The sequence below is a fragment of the Scardinius erythrophthalmus genome, assembly GCF_964197995.2.
Source record: "Scardinius erythrophthalmus genome assembly, chromosome: 8".
NCBI lineage: Eukaryota > Metazoa > Chordata > Actinopteri > Cypriniformes > Leuciscidae > Scardinius > Scardinius erythrophthalmus.
This window is the reverse complement of record NC_138228.1, coordinates 22,337,050-22,355,624: the sequence shown is the minus strand read 5'-3', so window position 1 is coordinate 22,355,624 and position 18,575 is coordinate 22,337,050. Positions and strand designations below refer to the sequence as shown.

At 36.6% G+C, this 18,575-nt stretch overlaps 1 protein-coding gene across 3 annotated transcripts in view; it reads right to left on the bottom strand.

The window, feature by feature from the left end:
• The window catches only part of gdpd4a (glycerophosphodiester phosphodiesterase domain containing 4a), a 30,509-nt gene extending 15,337 nt beyond the window's left edge, over positions 1 to 15,172 (bottom strand). For 2 of the 3 annotated variants that reach the window (XR_014030672.1, XM_081373230.1), the window contains exons 1-7: positions 15,018 to 15,154; positions 9,129 to 9,372; positions 4,341 to 4,444; positions 2,781 to 2,874; positions 2,639 to 2,698; positions 1,692 to 1,790; positions 1,484 to 1,577 (exon numbers count right to left, since the gene is read on the bottom strand). Coding sequence is in view for 2 of the 3 variants with exons in the window: in XM_081373230.1 (XP_081229356.1) it covers positions 1,484 to 1,577; positions 1,692 to 1,790; positions 2,639 to 2,698; positions 2,781 to 2,874; positions 4,341 to 4,444; positions 9,129 to 9,311 (634 nt within the window). In the remaining variant the exon portion in view is untranslated. Of the gene's footprint in view, positions 1 to 1,483; positions 1,578 to 1,691; positions 1,791 to 2,638; positions 2,699 to 2,780; positions 2,875 to 4,340; positions 4,445 to 9,128; positions 9,373 to 15,017 lie in introns of all 3 variants that reach the window. The other variant, XM_081373229.1, reaches the window with a different exon arrangement.
• Between the last annotated feature and the right edge of the window lie 3,403 nt (positions 15,173 to 18,575).

The following is an 18,575-nucleotide window of genomic DNA, read 5'->3' as shown; positions in this document are numbered from 1 at the left end:
ACAACGAGGATATGACGGCATTGGCTGCGACAAAACGGAAATAAAGAAACGGGACGTTTCTCGAATTAAATTACAAATTTCTCCTGGTTTGAAAGTTGTTGGAAACAGTCAGGATAATGTAAGTACACAACTAAAAAAAAAATATAACATAGATATAGTGATTTTTGCTATTTTTAAAGCAAAAAAGTTACATATTGTGCCTTTAAGTGAAACTTGCGCATGTCATGATATAATAATTTTGTTCCCTCATTTAACTAAATTGTGAGCACAATATACTAATTTGTTCCCTTGATTTAGTAAGTCGTGGACACATTGTACCAATTCGTTCATTATATTGTGCGCACAATTTAGTAAAACGAGGGAACAAATTATTATATCGCGTGCACAATATACTTAAAATGAGGGAACTAATTAGTAAAAAATGCTAACGTATTATTAAGTAGTGGGAACGATTTGTTAATTTCTATAAAGAGTTATTCACCCAAAAATGAAAATTCTGTCATTAATTACTCACCCTCATGTCGTTCCTAAATCCAATCTGTTCATAATATAAAGCAATCGAGTCTCTTTAGAATTTTTTTACAGTAGTTGCGTAGTTGTTGATGGAGAGCACAGAACTGGCTCAGATCTTGTTCAAAATATCTTCATCTGTGTTTCGAAGATGAACGAAAGTGTAATGGGTTTGGAACACGAGGCTGAGTAAATTATGACAGAATTTTCCTTTTTAGGTGAACTAACCCTTTAATATTTTTCCTGCATGTCATGTGCGGGGCTCCGAACTAGATAGCAAAATGTCTGAAATCACTTCCAGCACCTTATATACGGATGGGGAAATGAAAGTGGCTTGAGTTAATGTGCAGCACAACAACAAATAGGAAAGAGGTGTCTGTCAAATAAATGTTTGCTTGAGCATTGCCGTGCAAAACTGGGCGATTATAATGGGAGCAATCTAGTTTTGTTGCATCAATTTAGCCAGAACAAGCTGCTTTTTTGTAACTACATGGTGATTACAATCACCATCTATCCATCTACCTATTACCATTTCAATCGTATCCAACTCTTTGTGATTCTATGGTCATCTCCTGCCATTCGCGAGATACTGTCCATGACATTTTTTTGCAATGATTCTTCCGGTGGGGGGTTGCTAGGTCTTTCAAAGTCAATCTTCTCCAACCCTCCCGATAACATGGCTTGGTACTCACACACACGCATTCACACCTACAGACAATTTAGCATCTCCAATTCACCTATACTACATGTTTTTTAGATTGTGAGGGAAACCGAAGCATCCGGAGGAAACCCACACAGACACAGGGAGAACATGCAAACTCCACACAGAAAGGACTCCTGACAGTACTACCCACTGAGCAGAGGCCATTTTTCAGCCCAGAATCTTTTTTTTGTCAAAAACAACTAAAAGATGTGTTGGTTGAAATAGGATATGACTTTTCATTTGTTGCCAGCATCAAAAAGGATCACATACCTCTCTTGTTCATGCGAAAGAAGTGTAATGCTATTGGCCAGGACAGAAGTGTCATTAGTGAAACTCCGCCCAGGTGCAGAAAGGGTGCTGTGATCTGCACACAAAAATGGAAATGCATAAATGCACACTGCATGAACTGCACTTGATGTAAATTGGAAAGCTAATTCGACTGTTTGTCCCAATTGCTGTGTCGAGTGAAGAGACCCACCTGAAATGAAAGGAGCAGCGTCGTCCATTCTTTGCTCCATAAGTCAGAGAGCACAGCTGTGGCACCGATAGAGAAAGCTAGAGTCACCAGGATACCAATCTGTGAAAAGTCAAAAAATGCAAAAACATATATATATATATATATATATATATATATGATTTTTTTTTTTTTATCTAATATACATATATAACATAATATAATAGCAGTTTATATATATATATATATATATATATATATATATATATATATATATATATATATATATATATATACAAATAACATAGCAGGTTTTCTATTGTTACATAAAATTAAAAAAATGTTTGTTAACTGAAATAAAATAAAATAAAATATAAATATAAATATTATATGAAGCTTAAATGAAAATTAGAAATGTTGCCTTAATAGCAACTAACTGAAATAGTTTAAGCTGAAGAACTAAAGAATGGCTGAAAATAAAACAAATAAATATAAACGAAAGCAAAATAATAATAAAAATAATAGTAAAAAAATACTACAGCACAATTACTAAAATGACTAAAACTAGAATTAAAAAAATAATAGTTGATACAAAATATAAATAAATATTAAAATAGCAAATAAATAATCCTAAAATAAGATGTAGTGTTTTTTCCTTAATCATTATAGCACAGAAAAACGTTTCTGAATGGCATTTTGGCTAATGTTGCAGCCAAAAACCACTACAACAACAACATTTGTGTTAGGAGAGAATAAAATAAAACTTCAATTATTTACAGCAGCCCCCAAAATTGCACTTAAAAATGCCATGTTTAAAAAACATGTCAAATTATTTCACTGTAGGTTCAACGCAATCTGAATCATATGAAGCTGTTTCTCTGGTAACGCAGATATGGAATGAATACAAATGTGCACGATGGGGTGTCATTCACAGTAAGAGTGAATGATGAAAAGACTGTTTCTTTGATCACCTTGTGGCTCCAGTGGAGGTAAAGCCTCTGTCCTTCAGAGAGAAGGCACACCGCTAGGACCTGCAAACATCAAGACCACAACATTAATTATGAGGACAGGCGGAGGCTGAAACGCTTTGTTGTTGTTGTTCAGTGTTCTCACCAGCAGGAGGGCGATGTAAGTGAAGAGGGCGGCAGCGACCACCAGCAACACCACTGACCACGGGAACCAGAATCCCAGGTTCCCGAAGTTAAACCTGCAGGAATAAAGATCAGATTTTTTTTAAATAATAGATTTGATTTTTTTTTTTTTTTTGAGAATATCAAAATAAATTAATCAATTAATCCATCCCTCTGCATCATTCTCAGGGATTGATTTCAGGATTTTTTTTTTTTTTTACTATACTATACTATATCACCCGAATATGTATAATCATAATAAATTAAGAACTGTTAGCAATAAGCTTTATGCCGAACGCCACATGAACAAACAGGAAAACAGGTCTCATAGCATCTGCTTGTCAGAGAAAGTGTTAACGGAATGAGTTCAACATGAATCGATGGCGTTATCTATGGACTTTAAGGTAATCAGCTGACCTAACAAGTTATTTTATTGTGGCCATTTTATTCAATTTTAATATCTGAATGTTAGTGAGAAGAAGAAGAAAAATAAAAAAACTTTTAGTATGTGACTGCATGAACTGTAGCCTGGAAATCCAGACCTAAATCTGAAAGATGAATGGTCTGGCATCGACTAATGAAAATCGGCCAGCTCGAGGGGCGGCACCAAGCATGCATTTGAAAATCTCACTGCACGCAATTGGATAACACTACGACCAATCACAACAAGTTATTGCTTAGCTACCAGCGGAGCTAACTGGTAGATTAGACTCTTACCGTATCCGGTCGGCAAAACGGCAAAACGGCAAAAACGGAACGAATCGAGCGTCGTCTTCTGTTTCTCTTTTAGAAAAAAGCCAAGTCTAACTCGTTCATTGTAGCGGCCAAAGCCGTTTCATACAACTGGTGTTCATCCATAGCCATCTTGCAATGTTTACTAATGACTTTGAGGTCACAGCGCTGTTGTCATCGGTTTAGCTCGCCTCTGGCCCGCCTATATCAGATAACCCGATGTGATTGGTGCAGCTCAGATCGAGGGGCATATTTAATGAGCATCATTACTCAACGCCAGAGTAACTCGCTGAGCAAATTCAACTTGTGCTCTCGCGAGAACTCTGGATTTCCAGGGTACATGAACTGATTAAATGTCTTGAATGTATTGCAAGTTTTATTAGATGAAAGCACCTGCCAAATATGAGTAAGTATATATATATTACATAAATGACATAAATAAATAACATGAATAAATTATAAATTACATACATTTTATATAATTTTTTTAGAATGAGATATATTTATATATATAAAACATTCAAATATAATGGAAATGAATAGAGCAAATTCGTAATATTTTGATGAAAACAGTTTTTTTTTTTAAATAAAATGTGCAGTGTGTTTCTTTCTTTCTTTTAAGAGTTTCTGTGCCTTCTATAATGTAAATCAAATCAAATAACAAATTAATTATTTATGATTATGAATTAATTATGAATTATTTCATTAGTAAGCCATATGGACACAGAAATGGCATGGTTTTCTTTGAGTGACCCATCAGTCTAATTGTGTGTCAGTCAGTCCATCTGTCTGTCCATCCCGAGACACTCACCAGTCAAAGTCATTGTAGTCATTCTGCGCCTCACTCCAGAAGTACAGGAATACCAGGGTCAGGAAAAACGTTACGATGAGGAGAGCGAAACTACCACACTCCAACTGCAAAACAGAGCCATCATGAGCCGTGATAACACCCACACCCCACCACAGTTACTCAGCAGTGTGAAAACTCAAGAGGAGGATCAAATTGAAGCACCACATGAGGCAAACGCAGACTTTGAAATTCAAACAGTTGCTTTCGAGCCGTACAGGACGGCCCGGCTCAGCGTGCAGCAATAATACAGTGAGTCATCAGGCCGGTTTTAAATGACTCAATGAATGATGCTTTCTGAGTCATACTGCAACTTATCGGCACTGAAACCAGCTCGATTTAGAAAGCAGCCCACCAGCTGAACAAGAGCTGCACTCGCTGTGTTCAAGAAAACTAATCAGCACATACAGGAAAAGTGCACTGATAAGTGCTTTCTATTGAGCAGCATGAGTGGCTTCAGCAGACATTCTGGTTAAGGGGAAATTATTCATAGATCTTCACGAAGCAAGACCCTTGAGAGAGAACAATATGTTAGAGAATGGAAACACTTGATATATGTGGTGTACTCAATACCAGCATGCACTGGGTTTATTCATCTTAATGTCTGTGCATATAATGGTAATATATCAACATCAAATTAAAGGGTTAATTCACCCAAAAGTCACTCTTAAATCATCCTAGGTGTATATGACATTCTTCTTTCAGACGAATACAATCAGAGTTACTGTATATTTAAAACAAACAAAAAAATTCTTACACGAACACAATGTAAATGTATTTGCACAGTGGTGATTTTGGACACATGAATAAATGAAACGGGTTTAAAGTGAGTGCTGTGACAAATGAGAAAACTACAGTGAATGCATGACATTTTACTTTCAATAAACACATTTCATTCATATGCAATTAAGATGAAAATAAATTCTTGATATTTAATTTAAAATATTGTTTATAAACTCTATGCCCTTTCAAAAGTGATGTATGAAGCAGTTATTTTAGTGTATTATATAGGAATTATTACTATTATGTTTAATGTATTTTTCTTTCATCTTTAGTTTGTTTTTATTTACTTCCAGTTAGTACTTTAACTAAGTTTTTCATCTAATATTTATTCTTTATTTCAGCTTCATTTCAATTACCAAAAATGTTTTTAATAGTTTTACTCAATGATAATAGCTCTAATGAGAAATAACTGAAATGTACAGTGGCCGACGCGTAGCAACTGAAGAAAACACATGCAAATAGAAAAAAAATCACCCGCAAATTAAAGGGGTCATATAATGGTACATGCACTTTTACAAGTTGATTGCACTGAAATGTCTGTTGGCAGTGCCTGTACACAACCATCCTATCATGATAAAAATCCATCCAGTGGTTTTGTTTTAATCTCCTTATATGTTTGACCATCTCTGAAATCAAGCCGTTCGATATTGTGACGTCATAAGATCGTACGCCCCTCCCGCTATTGTGATTGACAGCCGTGTTTCAACACAAGACCCGCCCTGAGCGAGCTGTGACAGCCGTCGTCATAGTAGTCCGCCATTGTTGATATGCTGGAGTAGAATGGCGTCTAAGCGATTGTGGTGTTCTGTTCTTAGATGTAATAAGGAACACAGCAGTCATTTGGATGTTCCTAAATCCGAGCCGTTGAAGAAGCAGTGGCTGAGTTTTGTTTTTGAAGCGATATGCCCAAAGGATTGACGCGGGGATTCCCTCACGGGGATTCCCCACGATCGTCTGTGCTTTCATGTTTGCGCGAATCATTTCACACCAGACAGCTTCACAAACGAGAAAAAACGGATCGGTACCAACGTGTTCCTGCTGAACCTCCAGAAGATGTGAGTGTAATGTTTTATTAACCTTTATATTCGTATTTATATTAATCTTTGCGAAATTTGCAAACCTTACTGCAGGCTTCATGATGAATGCGTCTAAGGTTTACACTCAGGGTACTTTACGGCATGTTTTCTATGTACGACGTTCTCAATATAATTCATAATCCCACGTTTATAACGAATAACACGTGGTTATTGTGTTAGATACAGTCAGAGAATGTCTAATACGGTGTACCCACAGAACAGAGGGGCGGGGTGAGCAAAGCTCATTATCATTTAAAGACACATGCACTGAAACGGCGTGCTGAAAACAGAGCTGTTTTTGACCAGGTAAAATTAGTGTTTTCTTACAATACTAATGAGAATTTTTAATTAAAGTATATTACAAACTTTTAATTTAGACCCTAAAGAATCATATTAGCTTGTACAAAAATGGCATTATATGACCCCTTTAAGAAAACATCTTCATCAGTTTCACAACACAACCAAATACAGAAACGCTCTGCAAAAAGCACAGAACACAATGGAAATGTTTCCAGGGGAACCAAATAAGTGACGAACCCGGCTGGGACGTGCGCTTACAGCTCAAAAGTCTACTTTTTTCTTTTTTCTTTTTGCAAAACATACAGAGATTACATTTTTATGACAAACAACTTGTACACAATATACAAAATGTATTAACAATATGTTCAATGTCATCAGAATACAAATGAGAAAAGAACAATGAGCTAAAAAAGATAGAGAAAAAGAACATGAGGGAAAGATATTAATCTATACATCAGTTACACTGTACAATTTTTTTCATGTTATGTTTAAATATTCATAAAGAAAAGTTTCATAAGAAATGTGAGGTATAGGGTCCAAAGTTTTAAAGTTCAGACAGTCACACACAGATATACAGCGCATATTTGAAAAGATTTTTTGTAAAAGAAAAATAAAATATATATATTTGCAACCGTTATGTTAACAGCATTGTATTTCTGTCGTAAGAACAGCTATTCAGCTGATGGACATTGCTTTGGGAGCTGCTGCCTTGTCATGGGAACATCCCAGGTGAAAATAATGAGGAAATTACATTTCTTTCATTAAGTCTTTCATTTATTTCATTAAGTCTTTCATTGCTCCCTTCATCAAGTGCATTCCAAACGGCTACATGATGGCACACTTGCCCTGCTCACTCCAAAGTCCCACTTCAAGGGCTCTGCCGTCTGCCCTTCGAAGGATGCTCACGAGCAATAAGCATGTCCCAGCCGGGTTCGTCACTTATTTGGTTCCCTTGGAAACATTTCTGTTGTGGTCTGTGTTATTTGCAGCGCGTTTCTGTATTTGGTTGTGTTGTGAGTATTTGGAGCACACAGGTGTTGTGAAACTGATGAAGATGTTTTCTTAATTTGCGGGTGTTTTTTTCTATTTGCATGTGTTTTCTTCAGTTGCTGCGCGTTGAGCTCTCTCGGCCACCGTAGAAATGTGACCCTGGATCACAAAACCAGTCACAAGTCGCACGGGTATATTTGTGGCAATAGCCAACAATACATTGTATGGGTCAAAATTATCGATTTTTCTTTTATGCCAAAAATAATTAGGATATTAAGTAAAGATCATGTTCCATGAAGATATTTTGTAAATTTACTACCGTAAATATATAAAACATTTATTTTTGTGAGTGAATGCAGCACAATCGCGAACATAAATGGACAACATTAAAGGCGATTTTCTCAATGTTTCGATTTTTTTGCACCCTCAGATTCCAGATTTTCAAATCTCGGCCAAATATTGTCCTATTGTAAAATTTACCCATGTGACTGGTTTTGTGGTCCAGGGTCACAAATAGTTAATAGTTTAAGCATCTCTCAATCAGTGATATGGGCTAACAGTGTGATAATCTAATAATCATAAAATACATATACATAATAAAAATACAATATCTGAAAATAAATATTGTATTTTTGCTGAACTCACTACAGTAGATTGCAAGAATTATAATTTTATAATCTGACCAAAATAATGAATCTTATAAAGCAGATTATGTTGTTCGTCTTTGAGCAACCTACCTGTATGATGCCTAATCATGCTGTCAAGGTAGAAAGCACACAATGGCCCGGTTTCTCAGACAGGGTTTAAGATTAAGCCAGGATTAGGCCTTAGTTCAATTAGGACATTTAAGTGACTTTTATTAAAGTGCCTTGGAAAAAAAAATGACTCATGTACATCTTAAGACAAAACAATGGCACTGACATATTGACATATCAGTGCTTTCAGTTAAGACAGCTCAAACAGGCATTTTAGTCTGGGACTAGACTTAAAGGTGCACTGTGTAATTTTTAGCGCCATCTAGGGGGGAAGTTGCGAATTGCAAACAACAGAAGTTACGGTGGCCGACAGGAAAAGATGTCGTCGTCTGAGACAACAGAGAGTAGCCAGTTAAGCATTGAGGTTTCTTTACAAAGGTAAATTAAGAAATTAGGTTTACTTAATTATTCAGTAAAACAATATGTTATTGTGAATATTATTGTTACTTGTTCATCATTGTGTCAGTGTTTTATTCGCTGACTTTAGCTAGCTTCTTTGCACGGATAACAACATAGTGACGAAACGCGTTTGTCCGTTTAGGGCCACTGTAGAAACATGTCGGCGCATTTCAATGTGAGGGGACCCGCGGTGTATGTAGAGTGAAATGGCTCATTCTAAGGTAATAAAAACATAACGGTTCATTAAGTAAGGTCTTTATACACCACTGAAAACATAGTTATGTATATGACATTGCATTTCTGTCAACAGATCCTCCTAAATATTACACAATGCACCTTTAAGCCTTGTCTGTGTAACTGGGGGTATGTTTTGGAACAGAACCTGCATGTAAACCATCATAAGGAGGAGTTTAAAAGCAATCTGAGGGACTTCAAGCATCTTTTCTCACCCGACTACAGCAGCATTCCCCTGGCTGGGCTTTGGCACGCTGGTAGCGTCTCCACTGGCAGCCGTACAGGCCGGCCAGACACGAGACAAACGGCTGGTGCTCATAGCGCTGCAGCAGCTGCCGCCGCACCACCTTTAGCTTCCCCAGCTTCAGTCTGGACAGGCTCACCGGAGAGCGGCCCATAGATCAGCCGCTCCCCTGCATGGAGCGGCCCGGAGCAGACGGATGGAGACAAAGAAAAAATCTGCAAGAGACAAAGAGAGAGATCGTGAAGATTTTTCTCACTGTTCTCCAATCATATTGAATCCTATGGAGTGACATATCAAGCTACAGCGAGAGAATAACGATCATAATAATTACATTGACAATTCCTCCAGTCACATGTCAACTCTACTGTGTTTCCTGACAGAATGAGGCTTGTTAACAAAGAACCCTTCAAAAACCTTTAACAAACAGCACTCGTGACACAAATAAACTACAATCTGGCCCTGCCAGAACACTCACATCTTCTCCAAATAACCACACAGATCACACATGAAATCACCATGACTTCACCAATTCTTCTTTTTTATGGAATACCGCAGTCTATCATAAATGATTAATCCGTGCACATCATTATTATTTTTTTAAATTCATGTGACCTCGGAATCTTGCATCAAAATATCTTCCCCTCCCTCTTGCAGCGACATCATCTCTTCTCTGATGATGTGTTTACTGGCGCGAGGGCGGGACAACCTGTCAATCAAAGGAGATCCACCAATAGCAAACCACAACCATCCGAACAATTCTAATCAATGAAATCAAATAATCATGTTAACTCAGGGTTTACAAATGTACAATAATATTCAAAAGAGGTTTTTAAAGAAATTTAGACTTTTTAAAAGAAAATTAGACTTATTTAGCAATTGCATTAAATTAATCAAAAGTGACAGTAAAAGCATTTGTTACAAAAGATTTCGATTTCATATAAAGGCTGCTCTTTTGATTTATCTATTTGATTTATCTATTTATATTAATAAGAAATGTTTCTTGAGAAGCAAAATATTAGAATGATTTCTGAAGGATCATGTGACATTGAAGACTGGCGTAATGATGCTGAAAATTCAGTTTTGCATCACAGGAATACACTACATTTGAAAATATATTCAAATAGAAAAGAGTTCATTTTAAATTTCACAATATTACTTTCTTCACTGTATTTTTGCATGCAGCCTTGGTGAGCGGAAGAGATACATATCTTACCAACCCAAAACTTTTGAATTAGAGCACATGGTAAAACAGTGAACCCAGAATTAACCATTTCAATTTACTGTTGCTTATTCGTTTACATTTCTTGTTTAGACACTGCACAATGGCTCGACTCAGAGATATGGACTGGATCGTTTATCATCTTTGTCCCAGACTGGGCGGTCCGATAGAGGATCTGAAAGGGGAATTCAGTGGGGAATAATGCCTGACCCGCCTCTGATCTCCAGACAGACACATCAGGAGAAGAGCAGCTTCCCCTCACAAAGCAGCTAAACCGGTTAGTAGATATTAAGGCGGCGGATTATAGTAAAAACAGAAGAGATGTGATCCAGAACACTCACTGCTCAAGTAAATCGAGACAAAACAGATACTGATAAACTCTAGCAAAAAAGCGGCAAAAGCAAAGACATTATGGTAGGCAGTATTACAAAATCTGTTTTATTTCTTGAGTCAGAACAGCATTTAGAACAAACATAGTTTTCATTTAAGACTCTTCAATGCACCTTTAAGTGAAGTAAGTTCATTGAAGTTGTCATTTGTTCACTTCATGAATAACGAGATCACAGAAGCATGACATAACCGCGTGCTTCGTTCCGCTGGGATGTCATAGTTGTCAGCGTACCACGTGTCGTGGCCTTCAGAGTTTAAACTTCAGGGAAGCGAGAGACATGCTTGAGGCCTTTGGCTCGTGTTGTAGTAGTTTGATGTCGAGGTCGGCTCTAATGAGAATACCTGCGCTTAAGCCCCGCCCTGACTGGCTGTTGTCATGGTGATGACTGTCCTTGAGTGAAAGTGTCCCATCAGGATGTGTATCCGCGGAGGGAAGCGTTACATTAGATTCATTAGAATAAACAGATATTTATTCCCCAGTTTTACAGCAAAAAAAGTCATTTCTTAATACTTTTTTGTCTTGTTTTGCAGTAAAAATATCTATAAAAAAAATGTATATCCATAAAACATGAAAAATGTAGTTGATAAGCAATACTGCATGAGATCCTAAGGCTCGTTTTAACAAAACAAACTTTTGTGATGCTAATGCAAAAAATTATAATAATATACATATATTTGTTTTTAAGTAATATATATATATATATATAGTAATTATATTAAGTCAAATTTGAAAAGATTAATATAATTAATGTACACAAGGCATAATTTCCTGAAAGGTAAAATATGATGTTGTAACTAAGATATCCACAATGCAGATGAGATAACAGACGAAATTTAGTTTTGCATGGTGGGTCACACAATCATAAACTAAGGAAACACTGAACAAGCCAAAGATGTCACACGCTGACAAAAATCTAATATATCAAGTATATAAAGCAACATCATAAAAACACTGTTGTTTGATTGACAGATTTTGAGTACCTCACTGATGTAGCCATTAAATCAAACAGTATAGCCTGTGAACGGCAGCCCTTTAAAAGCACTACAGGCTGCAAGAATAAATAAATGACTCAGGTTTTTACAAATATTCTAAGAATATTTTATATACTTTGTCAGTTTTATTCTATTTTCTAATTTTATTTAACGTTATATAAAAATAGATTAAGAAAAAATACAAAATTAATACAGTAATATTGTGAAATATTATCACAATTGAACTTACCGTTTTTTGTGTTTTTTTGTTCTTTTTTTTTCTGTGATGTCAAATCTGAATTTTCAGCATCATTACTCCAGTCTTCAGTGTCATATGATTTCAGAAATCATTCAAATATACTGATTTGCTGCCCAAGAAATATTTCTTATTATTATCAATGTCAAAAACAGTTGTGCTGCTTCATATTTTTGTGGAAACCAATCAAACCATGATACATTTTTCTATTATGAATGGAAAGTTCAGAAAACATTAGTAACATTATAAATATCTTTGCTGTCACTTTCATTTATCAATATAAATAGTAATAATTTCTAATATATATTATTATATGTATTATTAACCCTTTAATAATACAAATACAAAATATTATATATCAATATTATATATTGTTATTATATTTTACATATTAGAATGATTTCTGAAGGATAATGTGACACTGAAGACTGAACTGGAGTAATGGCTGATGAAAATTCAGCTTTGCATCACAGAAATAAATTATATTGTAAAGTATATTCAAATAGAAAACCATTATTTTACATTGTAATAATATTTCACAATATTACCGTTTTTTTCAGCATTTTTGATCAATTAAATGCAGGCTTGATGAGTAAAGAGACTTCTTTCAAAAACAATAAAAATGGTAATGTTTCCAAACTTTTGACCGGTACGTATCGTATAACTTCATAAAATATATATTTTAAATATAATTTTAATGTAATATGCATTTATGCATTATAAACTAAAACCCTCGACACAGAGGAGACACTGATAACAAGTTTGTTATCTGAACTTCATGGGCGCAGCCTTGAACACGAAGACTTACAGATTGTCATGAGGTTAAACTACAATGTTTAGATCAGCAGCTCCTGTCTTCTCATTAGCTAATGGAAGATCATGCCATCTTAACTGCGACCCAGAATACACAGCGCTACGGTGCTCATTTCTGAATATCCGTCCCACATAAAGCCAACTTCCTCATAGTGAGATTTAGATGCTACTAAAAAAAACTGAAACCATAAACAGCTCCCTGAATTCCTTTTGAAAGTGTTAATTTGACAATGAAATGGAATGTAAATATTACAACATCTTTGTCATGCCCTTTGACCAAGAATTATGCAATTATGGCACAGTAAACCTCAGCAGTAAAACATTTTCCTCGCCTAGTATCTAGCATGCTAAGTAACTTTAGCTGAAATTACACAGTAAAATGTATTGCTGACATCACAACTTTAAACAATCCTCAGGCCAACAGTCAAATGACTGAAACAGCTCTCAGTCCCATCTCCACCAGTAAACGCATATTAACAAGAGTCTGAAGGCATTTGGATTGTAAAATGGTACTGTTTTTTTTCTGTGCATGAGGCCACACAAGTCTTTAATATGGAATGACTGAAGGAGATTGAGTTATGCGTCTAATTAATCAGAGTAAAAGCATTCTCACGCGCCGTCTCAACGGTGTAAAACACAACGCAGCAGAGAGAGGCTGCGCTTCATGCTCGCCGAGGCACAACACTTCGTTTAGACATAAATAAACAATGCACACAAATAATGAGTGCCATTAGTGGCAGCAGGACTATTGTTCATTCTTGCCCTGAATCACTCAGGGCAAGTCTCTCCCTCCAAATTCAATTCAACAAAAGGCTTTATTGGCAAGATTTTAGTTTTCTAATATTACTGTATGATTTATCTAATGTAGGTTTGTTTATTATTTCATCCAAAGCAGTCCACATTGCATTCAAGGTATATATTTTATCAGCTCATGCATTCTTCGGGAATCAAACCCATCTGGTGTTGCTAGTGCTCTGTTGGGGATTTATACAGTGTCAAAAATAAGGTTGCTGCCTTATATTTGTAAGTACAATCAATTTGGATGTTTAAGTAATTTCAACTTAAATTACATTAAACTGACTTAAATTAGTTGAATATTGAATAACTTATAAAAAAAAGTTGAAAATTGCCTAACTTATTTGATGAGCAATGTAAAAACATATATTGTCATAACTTTTTGATCATATAATTTTTTCAGTCTATGAGGTGGACTTGCCAGGGTGTTTTTTAGTACGAGTTAAACTCATCTAGATAGAAGACTGTTCTAGATGATTCTATGGAATTGCTAGTTAGTAGCTAGGTGTTTTTTTTTTTTTTTTTTTTTTTTGAGTTGTTGCTAGGTGGTTACTTACTGGCCCAGCAAGTCGCAAGATTTGAGATGTTATTCATGCCAGTGGTGATGCGGATTCAGTTACAGTTACATGATACTGAGGGTTAGGAGTGTATTCAAATCACTAACCCTCAATATGAGCAGTAGTCATGCTTGACTTAGCAAATGGCACTAATAAAAAAAAAAAAGAAAGAAAGAGAAAGAAATCCCTTTAACACTTTGACCTGATCTCTCTCACACACACCAGCGCTTAACTATATCTATATAAAGACGGAAATGACCTGTTCGGACAGATACAGACAATCCTCTTACCAGCCGTATGTCAAACCTCTGGCGCCAAACCATTCTGAATTAAAACAACACCAACATGGATTGATTTATCCCATTTTGACTGCTCAAACAGTAACGTTTTCTATTCTTTAAAAATATAAAAACTATAGTAGGGTGGTATCAAATAGTAAAACTGTATTTGGATATAGCCTACACATGGTACTGAATAATACCATATTCATATAGTAGCCTAGCCTACAGCAGGTTAGTTGAAAAGTCACAGTTCTACCAGGCATAGCTCCAAAAAACGCTATATAACAAACTAAACAGAACACACACACACACACACACAGACACAGACAGACACACACACACACACACACACACACACACACAGACATACACATTTGTTTTCTCTGCATTTCCAGAAGCGTCTGAACACTGTAACTGTCTATTCAGTGACACCGTCATTCATTTTCTTTGACAATAAAACACCTGATGGTTGATGACTGACACACAACATCAAGAGTTCGAACAGTTACAGGCTCATCGATGACGCCGCGTCGCCAAAGTAACTGATCATCACTGAAAGACACGTAGTTTCACTCACCAATCTTTCAGTGGTTATTCCGGTTATTAGTGATCATCGGCCGTAGTAACGAAAGATGATATCAGCTCCAAATCGATCAGGGGACCGTTGAAGCGTCTCTGTGTGTGTGTGTGAACAGCAGCTGCTGAACACCTGTTACTAACACACAGCAACACACTCTCAATAAACTCCGCCCAGACTCTTCTCTCTCTCTCTCTCTCTCTCTCTCTCTATTTGGCATATTTTTTGTTTATCTAAGAGGGTTTATATTTCACATTTATATTTAGGTATATAAATATCAACAATGTATACAGTATCAACACTGAACTGACTTCAGCTGAAACACTCTGTATTGTATAAAGCGCGAATACTGTATAGGTGACTTGACTTGACTAAACGGCAGCAAACCTATATTGTTTTTGTCATTAAATCGGTTAAAATCGTGACTGTTTGTCTGTGAAGTTTTATATAAAGAGAATATTTAGTTATCAATATAGTGTAGGTTTATTTTTTAGAAGCAGTCACAACTGATTCAAATTACAAATGACAGCTTACCCTGACCTCAAAAAAGTTCAATATTTGTGTTAAAACACACCATCATTATATAGTGACTCTTGTCTTACTGTATGCAATCATATTGTAATTTTAGTTTACCAAAAATAACCCTACTTCAAATGTTTGAAACAAAACAACAACAACAGACAAAACCACAGCTATAAACCAAGCATTTATGCAACTGGACTTTTGACTGAAAATCTCATAATTATGAGAGCTTGTGATAGCCTTCCTATGTGACAACTAGCCCGGTCTGCCTTATATATAACATTACATATAAATAAACATGTATTCAGTGCCCCATTCAGCTTGTCATACTGTATTAGACTCATTTATTGTGCAGAATGACTGAAGCGTTTCAGTGGCGATCAGAGCAACAGATGGTGACTGTGTAAATTACATCTCACGATACTGATCATATGCCTCTAAACTGCTGTTCTCACTTCAGTATTTCATTACACAGTCAAGATTACAGTCATTGCAGCTTTTAGCTTATTTAGTTAAGCTCTCTCTCTCTCTCTCTCTCTCTCTCTCTCTCTCTCTCTCTCTCTCTCTCTCTCTCTCTCTCTCTCTCTCTCTCTCTCTCTCTCTCTCTCTCTCTCTCTCTCTCTCTCTCTCTCTCTCTCTCTCTCTCTCTCTCTCTCTCTCTCTCTCTCTCTCTCTCTCTCTCTCTCTCTCTCTCTCTCTCTCTCTCTCTCTCTCTCTCTCTCTCTCTCTCTCTCTCTCTCTCTCTCTCTCTCTGTGTATGTGTGTGTGTGTGTGTGGTAGCCTGATCTCCCTGAGACAGGAAACTCAATTTATGACACTTTTAGGGTATAAAAATACAATAGTCTTCAAACTATACTGCGTGTAAACTTGTACACTGCAGTCATTGAGTAACATTCTGGCTCAGTTGTACTGTATATGGGTCATGCTGGTACTTTTAAGCAGGACATTAGCAATCCATTTTCCAGTGGGTCAGTCGTGAAGAAAGCTAATCATATTTTCTGGAATAATAGGCTCAGTAGTGAGAGGATGAATAAATATTGTTCCAGAGATATGATTTAAACCCTGTGTGAATCCTTGGCTCTGAAAAACTCCTCACCTCTACTTCTGTCTCAGATCCAGTGGCTTGAATTTGTAATGTTTTTATGCCAAAACTCAGCTGTGACGCAGGAAGTTTAATTTCTCTCATATTTGCTCTCCAATCTGCATGTAAGACTGGACTGTGCTCACCGGGAGGTTCCTCATCTGTCTGTTCCCCATCATTTGATATGACATATCTCACAGATGCACCTCTGATGATCTCAGTGGCTTTGAATACAGACCTGAGTTTCCATTTAATAAAGTATCCATAGTGCTTCATGCCCATAAATCCATGATGCATTGAGGGGACGGTGGGGAATAAATGGTGAAATATAGCTTGATTCAGTGCAATGGGATAATATGAAGTCAGGCAATAATAAATTCTGGCTTTATACTATATTTCAGATTCCAGAATGAAACGACAATGACTATACATTATTTTTTCACTGAAACTGCTTGTTTTGTCACCATAGCGAACAGATACGCAGATACGCATGTGTATGGCAGAATACAATAGTCCACATATGTGACATTTACTAAATATCTTCATGGAACATGATCTTTACTTAATATCCTAATGATTTTTGGCATAAAAGAAAAATCGATAACTTTGACCCATAATATGTATAGTGTGCTATTGCCACAAATATACCCGTGCTGCTACTTATGACTGGTTTTGTGATCCAGGGTCACATATGACAGCTACAGAGATGGCAATTGATCTAGATTGTAGGGTAGGAGCTCACTTAATTGCATGGTAACATAGTGGCGAAGCCATGGAGCTATAAAGCTCTGTGGTCCCACACAGCGCTGCCTGGAAACAGGAGAGATAGATCACAGTCCTGCCGTATCACCACAGTGCCCTTGAGCCCAACACTTAACCCGGTGTGGCTCCGCTGGGGCGGCCCCTGCTATGAATGCAGTACAAGACACTCGTGACAGAGACCATCTGTGAAATGACAAGCAACTGCACACATTACATCATTCAGGTGTTCCCCTGCAGGTCGATGTATGGACTGAATGGGAGGGAAAACACCTCACTGCAGCCAAATGAATCAGAGACACGCATGTGCATATGTACGTCTTCTTACCTCTGTATATATATAAAACTAGAGAGAGATAGATGGATGGATGGATGGATGGATGGATGGATGGATGGATGGATGGATGGATGGATGGATGGATGGATGGATGGATGGATGAATGGATGGATGGATTTATGGATGGATAGATAGATAGATAGATAGATAGATAGATAGATAGATAGATAGATAGATAGATAGATAGATAGATCGATAGATAGATAGATAGATAGATAGATAGATAGATAGATAGATAGATAGATAGATAGATAGATAGATAGATAGATAGATAGATAGATAGATAGATAGATAGATAGATAGATAGATAGATGGATGGATGGATGGATGGATGGATGGATGGATGGATGGATGGATGGATGGATTGGATGGATGGTATAGATGGATGGATGGATTGGATGGATGGTATAGATGGATGGATGGATGGATGGATGGATGGATGGATGGATGGATGGATGGATGGATGGATAGATAGATAGATAGATAGATAGATAGATAGATAGATAGATAGATAGATAGATAGATAGATAGATAGATAGATAGATAGATAGATAGATAGATGGATGGATGGATGGATGGATGGATGGATGGATGGATGGATTGGATGGATGGTATAGATGGATGGATGGATGGATGGTATAGATGGATGGATGGATGGATGGATGGATGGATGGATGGATAGATAGATAGATAGATAGATAGATAGATAGATAGATAGATAGATAGATAGATAGATAGATAGATAGATAGATAGATAGATAGATAGATAGATAGATAGATAGATAGATGGATGGATGGATGGATGGATGGATGGATGGATGGATGGATGGTATAGATGGATGGATGGATGGATGGATGG